Source organism: Elephas maximus, chromosome 22, assembly GCF_024166365.1.
Source record: "Elephas maximus indicus isolate mEleMax1 chromosome 22, mEleMax1 primary haplotype, whole genome shotgun sequence".
In the NCBI taxonomy this organism is placed as follows: domain Eukaryota; kingdom Metazoa; phylum Chordata; class Mammalia; order Proboscidea; family Elephantidae; genus Elephas; species Elephas maximus.
Genome location: NC_064840.1, coordinates 16,420,122 through 16,441,419, shown reverse-complemented (window position 1 = coordinate 16,441,419; position 21,298 = coordinate 16,420,122). Strand labels below are relative to the sequence as shown.

The window sequence follows — 21,298 nt, the reverse complement described above, 5'->3', positions numbered from 1 at the left end:
TTCTCTATCTTTGCTGACACTCTAAAGAATGTGTCTCTCCCATCTGATTTTCTTTCCTTAGGCATTGAGAGTAACCTCCCCAGAGGCTGAGCTACACCTGCCTTAGGCCCAGATGCATGCAGGTGGTGCCCATTAAGTGTAGGTGCTGATTGATGTACCTCTACTCAGCAAGTGTGGCTCCCATTCAGCTGACTTGCTGAAGTCCCTTTTCTTCTCTGAACAATTTATATATATACATACATATATATACACACACATATACATACACATACATATATACATTTTTCCCCCCATAGATAGTGTGTCAGTAGGACATGGTGGTTAAGACCTTGGCTATTGGGGAATTCTGGCTCTATTACCTAGCTGTATTACCTTGGGGAAGTCACATAACTTTCCTGCACTTCATCTTTCTCATCTGTAAATGGAAAATAATAACAGCACCCATGTCAAAAGGTGAAGAACTTGAAGGAGATACTGCATGTGCAGTAGGACAGTATTTTGAGACACTGATCTATGTGTTTCTTCCTCCCTCTATTTTCTCCTTTTCTCTTTACAGTTTAAGCAGGTCGTGGGTTCTACCCTAATTGCCCCGGGGGGGCATGTGTCAAGGCTGAAAATAGGAAGAATATGAGAATGTTTTTAGCTTTTGCTTTTTGGAAAAGCCAAAGCCCTTAGAGAAAGGGGATTTATGGACATTGTAAAGTCTTCAAGAAAATCAAAAGAAAGATGTCCCCAGAGTAGAAAAAGATGGTCTCCAAGCTGGACAGTGGTGCAAAAGAGAAACACAAGACTAGAAAGGGGCCATATGGGCAGGAATGATGGATGTCTTCATGGTAGCATGTGCGGGCTAACAGCCAATGCCCAGAGTTCTGACCCCTACTAGGCATTCCTTTTCCCTGTGCACCCTCTGAGTGCACCCGCATTATGCCCTTTTCAACTGCCCCGTGTATGTAGTACTGCTTTCCTGAGTGGATAGTCTCTTAGATGACATCCCTTTTAATGGGTGGTATGAAGGTAGAGGGATTAGGATGGGCCCTCAAAACTGATAGGGGAACCCAGAGTTTAGAAGCCTAAGTAGAAATACCATTGCACCTCATCACTTCAGAGGCCAAATTGAGGGAAAACAGACCCAAACTGCAATGGAGAGGATTTGGGTCAGGAAACCTTCCTTTCATGGGAAATGGGGGGCCCTGATTACGTACAACCTGAAAAGAAAGGATATCTTGGCAATTAGGAGAGTGGAGGAGGGGCTTATAATATTATAGTTTCAGAATTTCAAATTCTCACAGACTCTAGACTTTCTGGAGCTGTGGAGGCTGGATGACCCTCTGAAACTACTGCTCTGAGATAATCTTGAAACCTCAAAACACAGATATCTCCTGAAGTCTTCTTAAAACTAAAAAATAGTTTAGCTTAACTAGTAAAAAAAATTGGGAAGTCTTTTTTGTTATTGAGTTGTAGGAGCTCTTTATATATTCTGGATATTAAATGCTTATCAGATACATGGTTCCCAAATATTTTCTCCTATTTTTTTTTTTTTTTTTATTCTATAGGTTGCTTCCTCTTCAAGGGCCCGAAAGTTTTTTCATCTGTTATCTCCCTCAGTCAAGAAATCAAATGATGCACTGCACTGGGCAAATGTGCTGCAAAAGATCTCTTTAAAGTGTTAAAAAGCAAAGAAGTCACTTTAAGGACTAAGGTGCACCTGACCCAAGCCGTGGTGTTTTCAATCGCCTCATATGCATGTGAGCACTGGGCAGTGAATAAGGAAGGCCAAAGAAGAATGATGCCTTTGAATTATGGCGCTGGTGAAAAGTATTGAATATATCATGGACTGCCAGAAGAACGAACAAATTTGTCTTGGAAAAAGCACAGCCAGAATGCTAAATAGAAGCAAGGATGGCAAGACTTCATCTCACATACTTAGGACATGTTATCAGGAGAGACCAATCCCTGGAGAAAAACATCATGCTTAGCAGAGAGTCAAAGAAAAACAGGAAGACCTTCTAAGACAGTACACAATACTGAGGAAGCCAGTACAACTTGACCAAGGCAAGGCCATGGTTGTTCCACAGACACATCCAAACTGCCTGAGGAACTGAATTACTGGGCTGAGGGCTGGGGACCTTGGTTTAGGGAACATCTAGTTCAATTGACATAACACAGTTTATAAAGAAAATGTTCTACATCCTACTTTGGTGAGTAGCATCTGGGGTCTTAAAAGCTTGCAAGTGCCCATCAAAGATACTCCACTGGTCTCACCCCATCTGGAGCAAGAGAGAATGAAACCAAAGACACAAGGGAAAGATTAGTCCAAAGGACTAATGGACTACAACTACCACAGCCTCCGCCAGACTGAGTCCAGCACAACTGGACAATGTCTGGCTACCACCACTGATAGCTCTGACAAGGTCAGAGGGTCCCAGACAGGGCTGGAGAAAAATGCATAATAAAATTCTAACTCATACACACATGCAAAAAAAAAAAAGACTTACTAGTCTAATAGAGGCTGGAGAAAACCCAAGAGTATGGCCCCTGGTCTCCCTTTTTACTCAGTACTAAAGTCACTCCTAAGTTTCACCCTTTAGCCAAAGATTAGACAGGACCATAAAACAAAATTAGATTGAATGGGCATACCAGTTCAAGGGCAAGGACAAGAAGGAAGGAGGGAGACAGGAAAGCTGGTAATGGGGAACCCAAGCTCAAGAAGAGGAGAGTGTTGACATGTCTTGGGGGTGGCCACCAATGTCACAAAACAGCATATGTGTTGTTTAATGAGAAACTAATTGGCTGTGTAAACTTTCATCTAAAATACAATAAAGAAAAAAAATGAGAAATCATCAAAAAAAAGAGGAAGACCCTCAATGAGATAGGTTGACACAGTGGCTGCGACAATGGGCTCAAGCATAAGAACGATTGTGAGAATGGCACAGGATCAGGCAGTGTTTCATTCTGCTGTACACAGGGTCACTATGAGTCAGAAATGACTTGATGGCACCTAACAACATAACAAAAACAGTAAAAAAAAAAAAAAAAGTTTGCCTTAAGCATTGTACTCTTTTAAGAACTATCTATATGGCATCAAATTGATAGCCACAACTCAAAAGGTTAGACAGAAACCTTAGGGGGCAATGAGTATATGTTAATGGTGGAGGAACAATTCAGAAAAGAAGAGTGAGAATGGGTACACAACTCAAAGAATGTAATCACTGTCGCTGTACATGTAGAAGCTGTTGAAATGGAGTATGTTCTGCAATGTATATTCTCAACAACAACAAAAATTTAAAAAAGAGAATATTCTAGTTTCACCCTCTCTAACTTCATTTTAAGAAAGGAATCCAGCCCAGAGTACTTAAGTAATCTGCCCATCTGTAAAATGGGAATAAGTCCATTTTCCTGCCTGGTTCCCCAAGGGACTGTGAGCAGTGTAGTGTCTGGGGACTGGGAATCAGGTAGCCCGCATTCCAGGTATGGCTCTGGCATTAGCCCACTAGTGTACTGTGAGGCCCTATGCTCTCTCTGTGCCTCAATCACCCCATCTGCAAAACGAAGAAGCTGTATTGAGTTCCTCTAACGTCCCCACTAAGGAGCCCATTGGTGCAATGGTTAAGTACTCGGCTGCTAACCAAAAGGTCGGTGGTTCAAACCCACCAGCTGCTCTGTGGGAGAAAAGACCTGACAATCTGCTCCAGTAAATATTACAGCCTAGGAAACCCTACAGGGCAGTTCTACTCTGTCCTATAGTGTTGCTATAGTCGAAAACTGACTCCACAGCACTCAACAACAACAAGGTCTCCTCTGGCCTGCCATCTTAAGGCTGTAGATTAAACGTCACAGTGAGGTAATGATGGTTTATAAAGGGCTGACCACTGCTATTCTGATGGCGACCTCTCACTGGTCCTGCAGGAAACATGCCTACATGGTAAATAGCGGCCCCGAGCACACACTGCACCACTGAGCTGACCTACCTGTCCAGGAGTGGACTGGGCCCCAGAATCACCTGTCACCTGGCCGTGGCTGGCCAGACAAAAGCCCCAGCTCTTATCAGCTAGTAGCTCTGAAATCTGATCCATGGGACAGTCAGAACTGTTCACCTGCTCCACTCAACCCAGGCCTCTTACAGAAGGACAGCCCCATCCCGGCCCAGGCTACAACGGCATATGCCAGGGGCCCTAGTGGGGCAGGAAGTGATGTCTCAAGGTGGGGGCTGGGAAGAGGGAGCATGTCGTGTCACCTGCCAGGGGCAGCAGGGAAGTTCAAACAGGAACCATGATGTTAAGCAAATACCACTACATGGAACCCAGAGTTCTCCCCAGGCTGACGCCAATGGACTGCAGAATCTGGGCAAGTCCTTCCCCCTTCCTGGGCCTCATTCTTCCAATAAAATGAGGAGTTGTACTACATCACTGGGCCCCAAAGTTTTTGTCTGTTCTTTTGCTTTTAAATGTTTATTGTGGCAAAATATATCTATCAAAAAGTGTGCTGTTTCATAAATTTTGTTGTTATACAGTAAAACCTGAGAAAGCTGGAATGTGTATAAGGTAGAAACCTGTCAGAGAAGGGAAACTCAAATATTTTCCTAATAGAGAGGATAGAAAAGTGGTAAGATCACACCCTGTCAAAGGTAGAAAACCTTCGAGACCTGGCAAAACAAAGCAGTTCTGCCAAGTTCCGGCTCTTACAGGTTTCAGCGTATGTATTTTTACCACAATTAAAATATAAGTTTGCCATTTTAAAACAATTTTTAAGTGTACAATTCAGTACCATTGATTACATTCTTACCAGGCTGTGCTACCATCACCATTATCCATTTCAAAAAATTTCTCATCACCCCAAACAGAAACTCATTAGCCCTTCAGCAATAACGCCCATTGCCTTGCCCCCCAGCCCGTTAACCACTAATAAACTTTTGTCTCCATACATTTGCCTATTCTAGATATTTCATATAAGTGAAATTATGCAATATTTGTCCTTTTGTGACTGACTTATTTCACTCGGCATGTTTTCAACATTCCTCCATGTTGAAACATGTACAAGGACTTCATCTCTCTTGATGGCTGAGTAGTATTCCATCGGATGGATATACCACATTTTTCTTATCCATTCCTCTGTTGATGGACGCTTGGATTGGTTCTACCTTCTGGCTATTGTGAATAGCGCTGCAATGAATACTGGTGTACAAGTATCTGTTTGAATCCTTGATTTCAAGCCTCTTGGGTACATACCTGGGAGTTGCTGGTAACTGGTAATTCTGTGTTTAAGTTTTAGATGAACTGCCGGTTTCCCACAATGGCAACACCATTTTAAATTCCCACCAGCAATGTACAATGGTTTCAATTTCTCCTTGTCCTCACAACACTTGCTTTCTGACAATAGCCATTCTAGTGGGCTATAAGGTGATATCTCCTTGTGGTTTTGATTTGCATTCCCCTAATAATGACTAAGCATTGAGCATCTTTTCATATTGTTTATTGGTTAATTGTGTGTCTTCTTTGGAGAAACTTCTATTCGATCCTTCACCCATTTTTTAATTGGGTTGCTTGTCCTTTTATTATTGAGTTGAAGGAGCTTTTTATATATTCTCAATATTAAACCCTTATCAGACATATGGTTCCCAAAATATTTTCTCCTATTCTATAGGTTGCCTCTTCAAGGGCCCCAAAGTTTTTTGATCTCTTATCTCCCTCAGTAAAAACTTCCAAGAATAAAACCCCAATATATGTGTATTTGTTTATAAATTATACACACACACTATTGCTCTGATATATTATGCATCTCATAAAACATGTTCTTCAGTCCCATCCGCTCTACCTCCACATGTAAATCGGGCACTTTGGATGACCTCGAGTCCTTTAACCTCTAAGATTGTCGTTATACCTTCCACAGACTTCCGGGTTTCTTCATCCATTCAATGTACTGATGTGCTTTATACTTGTTTTGACCTCATTAATTATTCATGCAACAAATGTTTAAAGATGACCAACGTTGGACCATGGCTCCAGGAATACAGTAAGGAACAAGACAGACACCCTCAGTGGTTCAAACAGTGCTCCTACGAATCAAAGGAAATAACATTGCTGTTTCTGTGAGTCCAAGAGGTCTAATACTGGCAGTTCCACGTGGTTCAAACTATTAGCCATAAAAGTGGTTAGAGGAGAGGAAAGTACTATATTCATGCCTTCAACCAACAATTTGTTCCTTGCCATGTATCGGGTAAAACAGTACACAGACATACTCCTTGTCCTCATGATACTTACAGTCTATTGCAGGAGGTACCCTTTAATCAATGATCATGCAAATCAATATAAAATTACAAACGTGTTGAATACCATGGAGAGGTACTATAGTGATAGGAAAGTCTATAATGGGAGTTGTAGGCTAGTGTAGAACATCTTAGAAGGATTCCCTGAGGAGAAAGCATTTAAGCTGGGATCTGAAAGTGGAGTAGGTATAAATTAGGCACCAGCGAAGAGGGAGAACTTTCCTGACAGCATGTGCAAAGGCCCTGTGCCAGGAAGGAGCATGAAAAATTTGAGTAACTAAAAGGACTAGGGGTGAGAGGAATCATCTTAGAAATGGTCTTGGGGAGGTGGGCAGGGGCTGGACCATGCAGGGATTTATAGGCCTCCTTGGGAAGTGGGTCTGTATTCTACTGGGAAGCAATAGAGAGCTTTAGATGGGGGAGAGAGGTTGGCATGGTCTGACTTTTTTTTTCCTCCTTTTTTTTTTTTTTTATTGTGCTTTAAGCGAAAGTTTACAAATCAAGTCAGTCTCTCATACAAAAACTTATATATACCTTGCTAGGTACTCCTAGTTGCTCTCCCCCTAATGAGACATCACATTCCTCCACTCCACCCTGTGTTTCCGTGTCCATTCAGCCAGGTCCTGTCCCCCTCTGTCTTCTCATCTTGCCTCCAGACAGGAGCTGCCCATATAGTCTCAGGAGTCTACTTGAGCCAAGAAACTCATTCCTTACCAGTATCATTTTCTGTCACATTGTTGTTGTTGTTGTTATGTGCCGTCGAGTTGGTTCCAACTCATAGCGACACTACGCACAACAGAACGAAACACTGCCCGGTCCTGAGCCATCCTTACAATCGTTGTTATGCTTGAGCTCATTGTTGCAGCCACTGTGTCAGTCCACCTCGATGAGGGTCTTCCTCTTTTCTGCTGACCCTGTACTCTGCCAAGCATGATGTCCTTCTCCAGGGACTGATCCTTCCTGACAACATGTCCAAAATATGTAAGACGCAGTCTCGCCATCCTTGCCTTTAAGGAGCATTCTGGCTGTACTTCTTCCAAGACAGATTTGTTCGTTCTTTTGGCATGGTATATTCAGTATTCTTCGCCAACACCACAATTCAAAGGAGTCAATTCTTCGGTCTTCCTTAGTCATTGTCCAGCTTTCACATGCATGTAATTGAAAATACCATGGCTTGGCTCAGGAGCACCTTAGTCTTCAAGGTGACATCTTTGTTCTTCAACACTTTGAAGAGGTCCTTTGCACCAGATTTGCCCAGTGCAATGCGTCTTTTGATTTCTTGACTGCTGCTTCCATGGCTGTTGATTGTGAATCCAAGTAAAATGAAATCCTTGACAACTTCAGTCTTTTCTCTGTTTATCATGATGTTACTCATTGGTCCAGTTGCGAGGATTTTTGTTTTCTTTATGTTGAGGTGTGATCCATACTGAAGGCTGTGGTCTTTGATCTTCATTAGTAAGTGCATCAAGTCCTCTTCACTTTCAGCAAGCAAGGTTGTGTCATCTGTATAACGCAGGTTGTTAATCAGTCTTCCTCCAATCCTGATGCCCCGTTCTTCTTCATATAGTCCAGCTTCTTGTATTATCTGCTCAGCATACAGATTGAATAGGTATTGTAAAAGAATACAACCCTGACGCATACTTTCCCTGACTTTAAACCAATCAGTATCCCCTTGTTCTGTCCGAACAACTGCCTCTTGATCTATGTAAAGGTTCCTCATGAGCACAATTAAGTGTTCTGGAATTCCCATTCTTCGCAATGTTACCCATAGTTTGTTATAATTCACACAGTTGAATGCTTTGCAAAGTCAATAAAACACGGGTAAACATCCTTCTGGTATTCTCTGCTTTCGGCCAGGATCCATCTGACATCAGCAATGATATCCCTGGTTCCACATCCTCTTCTGAAGCCAGCCTGAATTTCTGGTAGTTCCCTGTCAATACACTGCTGCAGCCAGTTTTGAATGATCTTCAGCAAAATTTTGCTTGCGTGTGATACTAATGATATTGTTCCATAATTTCCACATTCGGTTGGATCACCTTTCTTGGGGATGGGCATAAATATGGATCTCTTCCAGTCAGTTGGCCAGGAAGCTGTCTTCCATATTTCTTGGCATAGACGAGTGAGCACCTCCAGCGCTGCATCTGTTTGTTGAAACATCTCAATGGATATTCCATGAAAATCTGGAGCCTTGTTTTTTGCCAATGCCTTCAGAGCAGCTTGGACTTTTTCCTTCAGTATCATCGGTTCTTGATCATATGCCAGCTCTTGAAATGGTTGAACATAGACTAATTCTTTTTGGTATAATGACTCTGTGTATTCCTTCCATCTTCTTTTGATGCTTCCTGTGTCATTTAATATTTTCCCCATGGAATCCCTCATTATTGCAACTTGAGGCTTGAATTTTTTCTTCAGTTCTTTCGGCTTGAGAAACGCCAAGCTTGATCTTCCCTTTTGGTTTTCCATCTCCACCTCTTTGCACTTGTCATTATAATATTTTGTCTTCTCGAGATGCCCTTTGAAATCTTCTGTTCAGTTCCTTTACTTCATGAATTCTTCCTTTTGCTTTAGCTGCTTGACACTCAAGAGCAAGTTTCAGAGTCTCCTCTGACATCCGTCTTGGTCTTTTCTTTCTTTCCTGTCTTTTCAGTGATCTCTTGCTTTCTTCATGGATGATGTCTTTCCACAACTCGTCTGGTCTTTGGTCACTAGTGTTCAATGCGTGAAATCTATTCTTCAGATGGTCTCTAAATTCAGGTGGGATATACTCAAGGTCATATTTTGGCTCTCGTGGACTTGCTCTGATTTTCTTCTGTCTTATAGTCCAGTCCATTCCCTGTGTGAAGAGCTGGCTTTGGGAATGGTTCCAGTCTTGGGCTAATAGAGGGTCCAGGGACCATGACCTCCGGGGTCCTTCTACTCTCAGTCAGACCATTAAGTCTGGTCTTTTTATGAGAATTTGGGATCTGCATCCCACTGCTTTCCTGCTCCCTCAGGGGTTCTCTGTTGTGTTCTCTGTCAGGGCTGTCATCGGTTATAGCCGGGGACCATCTAGTTCTTCTGGTCTCAGGCTGATGTAGTCTCTGGTTTATGTGGCCCTTTCTGTCTTTTGGGCCACTTGCTAGCGTTTAAGACCTTACTGACTTACTTTTCAAAGAGGTTCTTCTTGGTGTATGTGGAGAGTGGATAAGTGGGGCAAGGGTAGTGGAAGGCAGGATTACTGTGAGTGGTGTGAGAAAGGATTACAGCAAGGACAGTTTCCTGAAATGATTGGACAAGTCTCCATAAAATAAGATGAGCAAAACAAAACAAAAACACCCACCATCTTATACTCCAAGCCACAACAAAAGGAAGTGTAGCAGGTAGAGAAGAACATATTTGAAATCAGCAAACCTGATTTTAGACCCTGGCCCTGTCATTTACAGTGTGATGCTGGATAAGCCATACCTCATCTCCCTGACCTCAATTTCCTACTCTGCAAAATGTATTACTATACTGTAAAAGTATCAGTTAAGAACTCTGGATTCTTATTCCATTTCTGACTCTTACCAGCCATGTGTCTTTGAACAGGTCACTTCCCCTCTCTAAGCCCCAGTTTCCTCATCTGTAAAAATACCTTTTTCTTAGAGTTATTATGCCACCACCTGTCAGTTTGTCACACTGTGGTGGCTTGCATGTTGCTATGACATTGAAAGCTATGCCATCAGTATTTCAAATACCAGCAGGGTCACCCATGGTGGACAATTTCCAGAAGAGCTTCCAGACTAAGACCAGGAAGAAAGGCCTGGTAATCTATTTACAAAAATTAGCTAGTGAAAATCTTATGGGTAACAATAGTATAGTGTCTGATATAGTTCTGCAAGATGAACCCCCTAGGCTGGAAGGTGCTCAAAACACACAGCGGCCTCAACAATGGATTGGAGCATACCAACTATCGTGAAGATCGTGCAGGACTGGGCAATGTTTTACTCTGTTGTACAAGGGGTCACCATGAGTCGGACCCAACTCAATGGCAACTAACAATTACAGAGTTATTATGAGGATGGAGTTAGATAACAGATGTAACGTGCTTAGCATGAGGCTGGGCACATAGTAATTTCAGGAGCTCAACACACCTTCCCACCATGAATAAGTACACACACACCATGAATACACGTACTTCAGGCCCGGACAGCACCACTCTTCGCACAGGAGTAGTAACAGTCTTGTAAAATTCCAGCTCACTTGCCTAAGCTTAACTTTTAATGAAGCCAGAAAATAGCGATCCATTGGCGTTTCTGCTCAGCGAAGTTGTTGGCAGGATGTAAGCCCTGGGAATCCGGCAGCTAGGGGATTCTCCTGATAAGGAACATTTGCGTCCAGAGGATCTTAATATTTGTTTTGAACAGACACACGTAGACATGAATTACTTAATGACTGTTTTAGGGTTCGGCATTTTTCCTGTATCTGGTTTGGCTTTGTCTCTATGACATCTTAATTCAGTGCTTTATTTCACGGAGCATCGCACGCAGGCTATGGCATATGGGAGCTCCTTCAGTAAAATCTCGAACGGAAAGAGAGAGAGAGAGTGCAAGCTGACTACAGCTTCAAGGATGTACGGTGAAGGGGGGCTGCTGAGGAGGAAGGCTAGGCTTGCATGCATGGATATGAGAGATAGACCAAACCTTTGCTGCCGTGGAAACGAGATTTGCCACTGCTATTTAGAAGTCTAAACACTTTTTTTTTTTCCAATTTCCTAATCTGATTGATCACCATCAGAGAGATTGTAAATTTCATGCTTGTTCTTACACACGGAGGGGCCAAGCCAGGCTTCCGACACTGCTGTTCAAAGTCCTCTCTGGCCGAATCAGAGCAAAGGGAGAGGAGCCAAGGGTCAGAGCCGAGACCCTGCCTGCTACCCTGGAAGCACCCCCCACTCCCAGCCTAGGAACTGAAAAAAACCGGGAAATCCTTAACTGGCTTACAAATCAGTTGCCATCCAGTCATCCCCAACTATGTCAATCCCACATTCGTCAGACTAGAAGTGTGTGCCATAGGATTTTAAGTGACTTTTCCAGAAGCAGGTCGCCAGACCTTTCTTCTGAGGCGCCTCTAGGTGGACTCAAACCTCCAGCCTTTTGGTTAGCAGCTGAGCGTGTTAACCATTTGCACCACCCAGGGACACCCTGCTTAATCAGCCTCCAGCCTTCATCTTGGGGGCTGTCTCCTGTAGCTGTCTTCCTCACTCTCTCTGCTCCAGCCACACTGATTTCCTTGCTGTTCTTCAAGTACAAGCACAGGTCCACCTGAGGGGCCTCTTAGCTACCGTTCCCTCTGGCTGGAATGCTCTTCCCTCAGTTATTCCATGGCTCCCTCCTAACTTCATTCTGGTCCCCAAATACCCCATCTAAGAAAACAGCCTCTTCCCTCACCCTCTATCCCTTTCACCTGCTCTGTTCTTCTTTAAAGCCCTCATTACTACCTGACATTGTATTTCTGATTTGTTCCTGTCTTTATTCATTGTCCTTCTCCTTCGTGACAGTGGGGCTTTGCTTTGTTCGCTGCTGCCTTGAGTACCCAACCCCACTGCTATCAAGTCGATTCCAGCTCAGAGCGACCATATAGGACAAAGTAAAACTGCCCCATAGGGTTTCCAAGGCTGTAAATCTTTGTGGAGTCAGACCGCCATATCTTTCTCCTGCAGAGCAGCTGGTGGGTTCGAACTGCCAGCCTTTTGGTTAGCAGTGGAGCGCTTAACCGCTGCACCACCAGGGCTTCTTCCTGCATCAAGTAGGAGTTCAATAAATGTACTGAATGAATGAAAGCACAACTGGTTTTTTACAGCCACGTGCGGCTTCTTCCACTTTGTGAATTCATTGCCCTCTGCTTTTATCTTTCAACCTTTATGGGTACACTGCAATCCCCCCCCCCATCATCAGTGGTTGCTCAGAGAATGCAGACTGGGTTAGAATAAGAAACCTGTGGCCCCTTACCAGAGTCTCTATTTCTGAGCTAACTTTGGGAAGTTCCTTTCCGGACCTCCCTTCATCAGCACTGTGTGGTCGTCCACCAGAAAAAGTCCCCTCCAGCAAGTTTAACATGCTTTTTCTCCCTTCTAGAGACCCTTCTGGGGAGAGAGGCCTTATTCATTCTGATTATTCCTTGCATTTGTAGGTAAGATCATCCCCATTTTACAGATCACATAACTGAGCACAACTGTGTGAGTAGGAGTGGATCCCTGGTGGCTCAGTGGTTAACAGCTATAGCTGCTAACCAAAAGATTGGCAGTTCGAATCCACCAGCTGCTTCTTGGAAACCCTATGGGGCAGTTCTACTCTGTCCTATAGCATCACTACGAGTCAGAATCATGTGTGACTAAGAGCAAGGGACATCATGCCTCAGTGGGAGTCTCTTCCTCCTATGTTATTCCACGCTTGCTTTTCTTAATATTCCTACCTATGTTATAGCACCTAAAGACTGTCTGCCTCATGTCGTCCATACTCGTGTTTGTGTCTACCTTTACTGCTATAAACTCTCTCCAAGGGAGAGAGTGCATTTCATTCATCTTTTTCTCCCTGATGGGCCAGGCACACAGTAATAGTAAAAACTATAATTTATTATTAATAGTAAGAGCTCAGACTGATGGAGTCCTTACTGTGTACCAAAGTGCACTTTCTATAAATTAGCTCATTGAATCTTCATGACAGCTCTTGGAGGTGGCTGCTATTATTAGCCCCATTGTGTGGATGAGGAAACTGAGCCTGAGAAGATCAAGATGCTTGCCAGAAGTCGCAGAGCCAGTAAGCGTTTGCAAACAGTAAAAAGAAACATTTTTTTTTTTTAATTCTCTTTCTGTTAGGGTCTGTCGGAATTTTTAAACCTTGTCTATGCCAGGAGGTACCAATCTCTGGAAAAGGATACTATGCTTGGTAAAGTAGAAACGGAAAAAGAGAAAGATCCTCAACAAGATAGATTGCCACTGTGACTGCAACAGTGGGCTCAAACATAGCAACGATTGTGAGGACGGTGCAGGACCAGGCGGTGTTTCATTCTGTTGTATGTAGAGTCGCTATGAGCCGGAACCGACTCAATGGCACCTAACAACAGCAACGCATATCCCCAGTGGTCCTTTACCAAACCAAAGCCATTGCTGTCAAGTTGATTCTGACTCATAGTGACCCTATAGGACAGGGTAGAACTGCCCCATAGGGTTTCTAAGGCTATAAATCTTTGCAGACATAGACTGCCACATCTTTCTTCTGTAGAATGGCTGGTGGGTTTGAACTGCTGACCTTTCAGTTAACAGCCAAGCACTTAACCACTGTACCACCAGGGCTCAGTGGCCCTATAGGGAATGCTAAGATCACACTGAAGAATGAATACAAGGTGGAACCAACCTAAGTGCCCACCAACAGATAAATGGATAAAAAAAATTGTGGCATATACATACAACAGAATACTATTTAGTCGTAAAAGGAATGAAATTCTAATACAGTACATGCTCCAACATGGATGAACCTTGAAAACATGCTGAGTGACCTGGTGGTGTAGTGGTTAAAAGTTCAGCTGCTAACCAAGAGGTCAGCAGTTTGAATCCACCAGGCGCTCCTTAGAAACCCAATGGGGCAGTTCTATCCTGTCTCATTGGGTTGCTATGAGTCAGAATTGACTTGACAGCAATGGGTTACATGAAATATCTAGAATAGGTTAATTCAGAGACACAGAAAGAAGATGAGGAGTTTCCAGGGACTAGGGGAAAGGGAGACTGGGGAGTTACTGCTTAATGAGTGAACTTCTGTTTGGGGTGATGAAAAATTTTGGAAAGAGATGGTGGCAAGGATTGTACAATATTATGAATGTAATTAATGTCACCGAACTGTACACTTAAAAATGGTTAAAATGGCAAATTTTATGTTATATGTATTTTGCCATAAAATAAAAATTAAAAACAAACAAACAAACAATGTGTACAGAGCACTGGGATGGTCAAGTGGCAAGGCCAAGGGCTCCCACCCCCACCCCAAGCATCCCAAAGGCTCCAGTGGTGAGGGCCTCAGCACCCTCTCTCTCTGGATCTCTTAGGTAGCTCATACCATATGAACCCGTTTATGGAGGTCTGGTCCCTGGGTGGCGCAAACAGTTTGTGCTCAACTACTAACCCAAAGCTTGGCCATTTGAACCCACCCAGTGGTACTGCAGAAAAAAGGCCTGGAGATCTGCTTTTGAAAAGATTCCAGCCAAGAAAAGCCTGTGGAGCAGTTCTACGCTGTAACACATGGGGTCGCCATGAGTTGGAACCGACTTGATGGCAGTGGGTTTTGGTTTTGGGTTTTTCTTGGTGCCAGCCATCAAGCTATGCTTTTTGTATCAGTTATCTCATGTACCGCTTACTACAACCCCACGACACGAGGTTTACAGGTAGGGAAGCTGAGGCATGGAGATATGAAGTAACTTGCAGGTTTCGTGGTTAAGAAGGGACAAAGCTGGACTTGAGCCTGGGTAGATCTGACTTGAAGGAGTCCTGGTGGTGTTGTGGCTAAGGCACTTGGCTGCTAACTGAAAGGTCAGCAGTTCAACCAACCAGCCTCTTCCAGGGAGAAAGAGGTGGCAGTCTGCTTCTGTAAAGATTACACCCTTGGAAATTCTGTGGGGCAGCTCTACTCTGTCCTACAGGGTCACTATGAGTTAGAATCGACTTGACAGCAATGGGATAGATCTGACTTCAGAGCTCAAACTCTTAACCATCACACTCCGCTACCTCCATCTGAGAAACATCCCCTCACACATTAGAGAAAGTCTTAGTAACAAGCAATTAAAGAACTCTGGTTTTGTTAAGCCCCTGTCCATTCTTTCGCCTCTCCGAAAGGTAAATCCAGCTACTGTGGAAGAAAGGATATTTTTAAAATTTATTGTGCTGCTGTAGCGTTCCTGAGCTGCTCATGGAGCAGAAGGCCCATGACTCGGGCTTCTTTCCTCATTACATTAAGTAGGCTTCTATGGATTTCCCCCTTTTGTTGACCTGAAGTCAAGGTAGAGTTAGCAGAGACTCTGGGTCTCCAAGGCATTTCCAGGTGGCATTTAATCCATGCCCCTGCTCCATAGCAGCTCACATGTCTACTCTCCCAGCCAGAGAGATATCTGTTTCTAGGGAGCTTCACCCTTACACTAGCATGAGTCAAATCTGTTTGCAGTGTGAGTGTCTCTCAGATGGCGTTGATCAGAATCCCAGTGTGTCAGGATTGGAGGTGGAGCTGGGAAAAAGGGAATCTGTTGCTGGTTTTGGACCACGGGTTCTCATTAAATTAATGCACCCAACATGCTTTGAACATCTACCACACCCTAGTCTTCTAAGATACCATTTTTGCCACGTGAACACAGCAGAGTATCAGATAAGGTCCCCCACTGACCCTTGTGCCCCATTCAACAAATCTCACCCTTCGGAAGGACAAAGGCTTGACCCAAACAACAACACACCCTTCCCAGAGAAAAACACTCATTCATCTTCAGGGCAAGCATTTTCCATGACCCTTGGTCCACTGGCTCTTAGCCACAGGCTGTCAGGAAATCGGCTCCCAGCAGCCCCTCACCCTGTTCCTGAGGATGGAGTCAGCACAAATGTGCTAACTGATTTCTTGGCACGAAGGGGAGTCTGGAATTAAATGGTTCAAAGGCATTTTTCCTGCCTTATAGTTTGGCCACCTTTCCCTTTATGCAGTAAAATCTCCAATAGTTTGGAATTTATGAGCCTTTGGACAGGGACGGGGCTGAAGCTGGCTTCTGGACTATTCTGCATAAGAAGGATTTTCAAAGAAAATTAGTAGCTTGCCAAATGAATTGTAAAGAGAATGCTTATTCAAGGGGCCTACTTTTCTAACCCTTTACTCATGCTCATGTATCTACAAACAATTGGTATGCTAATTTCAAATGATTTTTACATGTTAATTAAATCCTCAGCTACTATTCATTAATATGATATCTTTATCGTGGATAGAGGTGGCTTCAGACACTAGGGTTCACTTTGAGCAGAAACTTCTTGGGTACAAACTTTTCTGGATTAAGCAATTAACAGTGAGAATTAATTGGCTGCCAGGCAAAATGACTACATTTCTTTGGTGGGGACAAAATAAGGGCGGAAGTGCGGGATCTCGCTGCAACTTTGGGTGTCTTACTGATTCATGCTGGCTCTCTGCCAGCAGGTACAGGGTATATGGCGATCCTATGTTCTAGTTAGCCTGAGATAGCCCCTGTTAGGGCTTCCGTTCTGGAATAATTACTAAGAGTAATCCCTTTCACTCTCAAATGTGTCCTAGTTCAGTCCCAAAATCGTAGAGTCAGTCTAGATTTGATAGAATCAAGGAACTAAAATTGTGATTGTTGAAGGGTTTGCGCCTTCTCTAGGCTGGCCCTACCCCATCACCTCTATGCAGACCAAAAGAATGCCCCAGAAGGTGAGCATATTAATCAACTCTGAATTCACACACCCCACCACTCACCACCCCCAGATCAGAAAGCTGCTAACCCTCTCTCAGGGAGAGGAATTATGTGACCATCTCCGTCCCTAATTCTACCTCATGTATGTTAATTCCATAGCGTTGTGCAAATGCCAATGGAATCCAACACCTGTTAGAAGTTGGAATCCTGAAACTTTTATCCTCAGAATTATTTGAGGGAGAAATGGCATAGAGAACCCAATCCTGGGAGGAATTGTTGATTTCCTTTTGGCCACGAGGAGCTCCGAGCTATTTGTTTCAGAACCAACATTTATTAAGAACATTTGCCATGCCACACACTGTGCCAAGTGCTGTACCTAACTCAGTCCTCACAACCCACTGTCAAGGTGGGTACTGTTATTATTCCTATTTCGAAGATAAAGCAGGCTTGCCCAAGACACTCAGCTAGTTGAGCCAGGACAAGACTTCAGGTTTGTCTGATGCTCAAGTCTGAGCTCTTAGCCACTGTGATATACTGTCTCCCACTCTGCTATACTGTTCTGACATTTGAGTCAGGCATCTGCTTGCAATTTGATACATTATAAAGCTACTGCCTCATCAAGTATGCCTGGGGTGGGGAGGAGGAGATGGGCTAGGGGAGGTTTTGCTGGAGTGGGCATGCATATTTCTAAGAAATCAAGGCATTGAAAGTATCCTTCTATTCTGGTACCAAATTATCTTCAGAGATAGACTTAAAATGTCCTGGAGAAGTTCTTTCAGGGAGTGGCCCTCATCTATAAGCAAATATTAAGCGTGTAACCAGTAGAACTGGCTGGTGGTTCATCCGACACTCCTCCACCTCCCTGCAGACAACTACTTGGGCAGATCTGCTGACTGTGAGCTGGGCTTGCTCACAGAACTAAACATTTCTGATCAGACCAAGTCTCCAGATTGCCTACAGAGGAAGCAAATGGGGCCCAGGTGATTCTACACCAGTGTTTCTGTTCTTTTCCCTCCTGAGAGCTCAGCTTTGGAAACATAGCAATTTCACCCTTAAGTAAATGGAACCTTAGGAAGGAGATGGGAATTGACCATCACTGGATGTGGCTGGCTTGGATGAGATAGGGATGATTCAGGTTGTATAGCCAGTCTGTTTAAAGGCCACTCAAACCTTGTATAGCCTTTCCTGAGGACTTTGATACAAATGCTCTCTGCTCACTTTCAACCTCAAACCAGGAGTAAAAGCTGTAAAACTGGGATCTGTTCTACAGAAAGGCCACACCTGCTGCAGAAGTATTGAAGAGGATCCTTCCAGCATGACATGAACCAGGGGCTGATGGGGTAGTTTCCAGCAGCAAGGAGACCCAGGATATTAACACACACCAAGAGAGAGATGATAGCTGTAGGGAGGGGAAAAGCAGATATTTTGAGAGTCTCCCATGGATTCCACGGAGATATGCACAAAGCTACAGAAGGCATGAGAGTTGGAAGACCTTGTCAGCAATTCATATGGTTGAGGACCTGAGCAAGAAAAAGGCATGAAGGTAACTGACTGATGGGCAAAGGGCGAAGGTGCCAAGCAACGTGGGCACTGGGCATTAAAACACCACCAAAGTCTGATCTCTCTCTGCACCCCTGAAATAGACAGAAGACTGGACTAACTGCCACACTTCTAGTTTCCACTGAGATTTCCTCTAGACCCTTCCGCAAGGGCATTGTCATTGGCCAAACACAGCATCTGATTTGCCAACAGTCTGTGGTCTCCAAAGGTGGAACGGATGGCTGAAGCCCAGGAAGATAAAACTGCTGATGTCAAGACTCTCCACAGAGAACCTCATTGCCAGCAAAGAAACATCAGCTTTTGATGGCACTTGGTATTATTGTTCTCATTCTCTGGTCTGTCAGTGAATGCCCCTCCCCCCCATCCATAACTACTGGCTGCCTTTCCTGCCGCTGATGTGTGCAGCCTGCTACACCCCAGTGGTCCACCCTGTTTTCAGCCCATCCATTCCCAACATGAGGCACCTTTTTTTTTTTTTTTCCTAGAAACCTGTATGAGCCAGGTCTCTCCCAAACTGTGAAGGGAGTTCTCCAGCCTGCGTCCAATTTTTTAGATGTGATTCCCCAGCGGTCCTCCACGCCTCACCTGCTGCAAAGTTCACACTCAGTTGTGCCGGAACAAGCATTCTGTCTGAAGCACTTTTTGAGACAGGTTTTCAATTGACTCCCTAATGCAACCTGCCAGGATTAATAAATTCCCCAAGTAGTCCCCCCGGCCCACTTCTCTCTTTTCTTCTTGCTGAACCACTCATCCAATACCAGCAAACGGTGAGTTTTCATACTGCCTTGATTTTCCCTGACAGAGGGCACAACCTTCTCCCTTTCAAACTCCTCTAAATGGAATGATTTATGAAAAGAATTGGGTTTTCTCTGTCTCGGAACGCTTCTGTTTTCCCCAACCTCCTCTCTTCCTTTTCACCCCACATCCTGTTCTCCCTCTTTTTGTCAGCCTTTCATTTTTTCCCTGACCCTCCTCCCCCTACACCATTTCCACCACTAGCCAAGGATTTTTTTTTTTTTTTTGTCTCTTATCACTGAGTTCAAAGCAATCAGACCGTTTTGAAAAATCAAGTAAAACTCTTTCGAGATCATCTTTACAGTCTTGGAAGATCCCTCCCTGACTCCAGCTCAGAGTCCTGGTTTTGGATGCTGGAGAGAATTCAGCCGCAGCAGCAGCCAGAAAGGCGTGGAGGAGGGTGCTGTTTTGGGTGTATTTGAGGGAACAGCATATGGGCTTTTGTCAAAACGTTCAGAGCTCGCTAGCTCCTGAGCTGAGTATAGAACTGGGCTGCTATCTCTGAACACTGTTTGAGATGCTTCAACACTCATCTTCCCTTGTATGATCCCCACCACCACCCCAAATCCACCATTCTTTCAAAACACCCCCCAATACCAAGAAAAGTTTCTCAGAGTCAAAGTCATACCACACCTGCACCGCCTAACCCAAGAAGACGAAATCTCTTGAATAAAGGCTGCTTCTCTATTAAATGTCCCCCTCTCCAAAGAACCAGTCCTTCGTCTACAGCTTCTACCTCATACAAGCAGTTAGTTCCCATGTTCCCGTGGGAGATACCAAGTAGTGACGGGAAAAGGCAGGCGCCCTGGCCCAGCCACCAGCATTTACCTCTCAGGGCTCTGGGGTACAGGCCAGAAAGGGGGTCCATCAAGGTCTTCCCTCTTGGGAAGGAGATCATTACCTTGGCAGAGGCTTGCGGGCTGTAATACTGGCGACAATGATGCTCTCAGGACGCGGGGTGGCCACCGCTTTGAAGGTTCCTCGCCAGAACTTCTCAAAAAGCTGCTTCTCGCCTTGCTGAAGGCTCGCCATAACCAGCCCAAAGGGGCCCGGGAGCCCGGGCGCTGTCCGAAGTGCTGAAACGTGGATTCCAAACGGGGCGCACCCAGCTCAGCTCGTGCGAAACCCAAAGGGGAAGTGTAGGAGAGATCGGGGCTCAAGGCGGGGGATGGGACACTTCAGCCCAGACGGGTAGTGGAAAAAGGCTTGTCCTCCGCCTTGCTTGGTCTTCTGGGCTGACTCTAGCCTGCGCTCCGAGCTTACTGCGCCTAAGAAAGGGAGGGAGGGCTGGCTTTCTTGGCCGCGCCGGGAGGGAAGAGGCGACAGGGTCGTCTGTGTGTGTGTGCGTGCGCGTGTGAGCTCCGGCGTGCCCGGGTTTTGTCTCTCGCACAATGTGACGTTGGAAGGGGAGGCTGGTCGCGCGAGCTGTACTTTGCTCCCCCCTCTCAGTGTCTCCTCCTTCCCCAAACCCCTCCTCCCTCGGCTCAGCCTCCTGCTGCCATCTGCATAACAAAAGCCCGCAGGTCTTGGGAGGAGAAAGGGCGGGGCGTGCGCCAGTCACCCGGGCTGCGGCGGTGGAGTTGCAGGGCTGACCCCTCAAAGAAGCAATCCTGGCACCCTGAACTGAACCAGGCTGGAGACTGGGGATCCTGCTTGCCAGCCTGCTCTCCTCCCCTTCCCTTGCGGTTCTCCCCCACCTCTTCCACCTTCCTTGGCCAGCCACCTATCCTCCCAGGCTCTTTAGAAGTCTGTGGTGGGTCTTCTATTGAGGGGGGAGGCGAAAAAAAAAAAAAAAAAAAAAAACCTATCCTCCCCAGACAGCCCACCCCCCTTCACTTCTGGAAGGGACTGCCTAGGGCTGGCAAAGGGGACCCCCCCGGGTTCCCCTTTACCCCGGTGGCCCGCAAGATCATCGCCACCTACAAAGTGCCATTTGATGGACAATCCACTTCCTATTCCACTTTTCGCCATCTGCCGAGCGGCCCCGCCCGCAGAAGGGCGCAGGTTACATCTGTCCATGCGGCGCCGTAAGGGACATCTCTTTTGTGCCTCGCAGCCAGCCTGCCCAATGTCCCCGCTGCTAGACTGGCCCCAAGGAAGGCGGGCCCCACCACCCCCCCCCGCGCGCGCGCGCACACACACACACACACACACACACGCACACACATACTCCGTCCACATCCACTCTTGGGGAATTCAGCTGCAGGCACTTTTCTTAGCACAGCTTGTTTCTGGAAAGGAGTCCGTTTTGGAAAATAAAGAGATTAGGGA

General features: G+C 45.2%; 1 protein-coding gene across 1 annotated transcript in view; it reads right to left on the bottom strand.

The window, feature by feature from the left end:
• The window catches only part of SRRM4 (serine/arginine repetitive matrix 4), a 194,814-nt gene extending 174,755 nt beyond the window's left edge, over positions 1-20,059 (bottom strand). The window contains exon 1 of the mRNA XM_049865443.1: positions 19,929-20,059. Coding sequence (XP_049721400.1) covers positions 19,929-20,059 — 131 coding nt within the window. The remainder of the gene's footprint in view (positions 1-19,928) is intronic.
• Between the last annotated feature and the right edge of the window lie 1,239 nt (positions 20,060-21,298).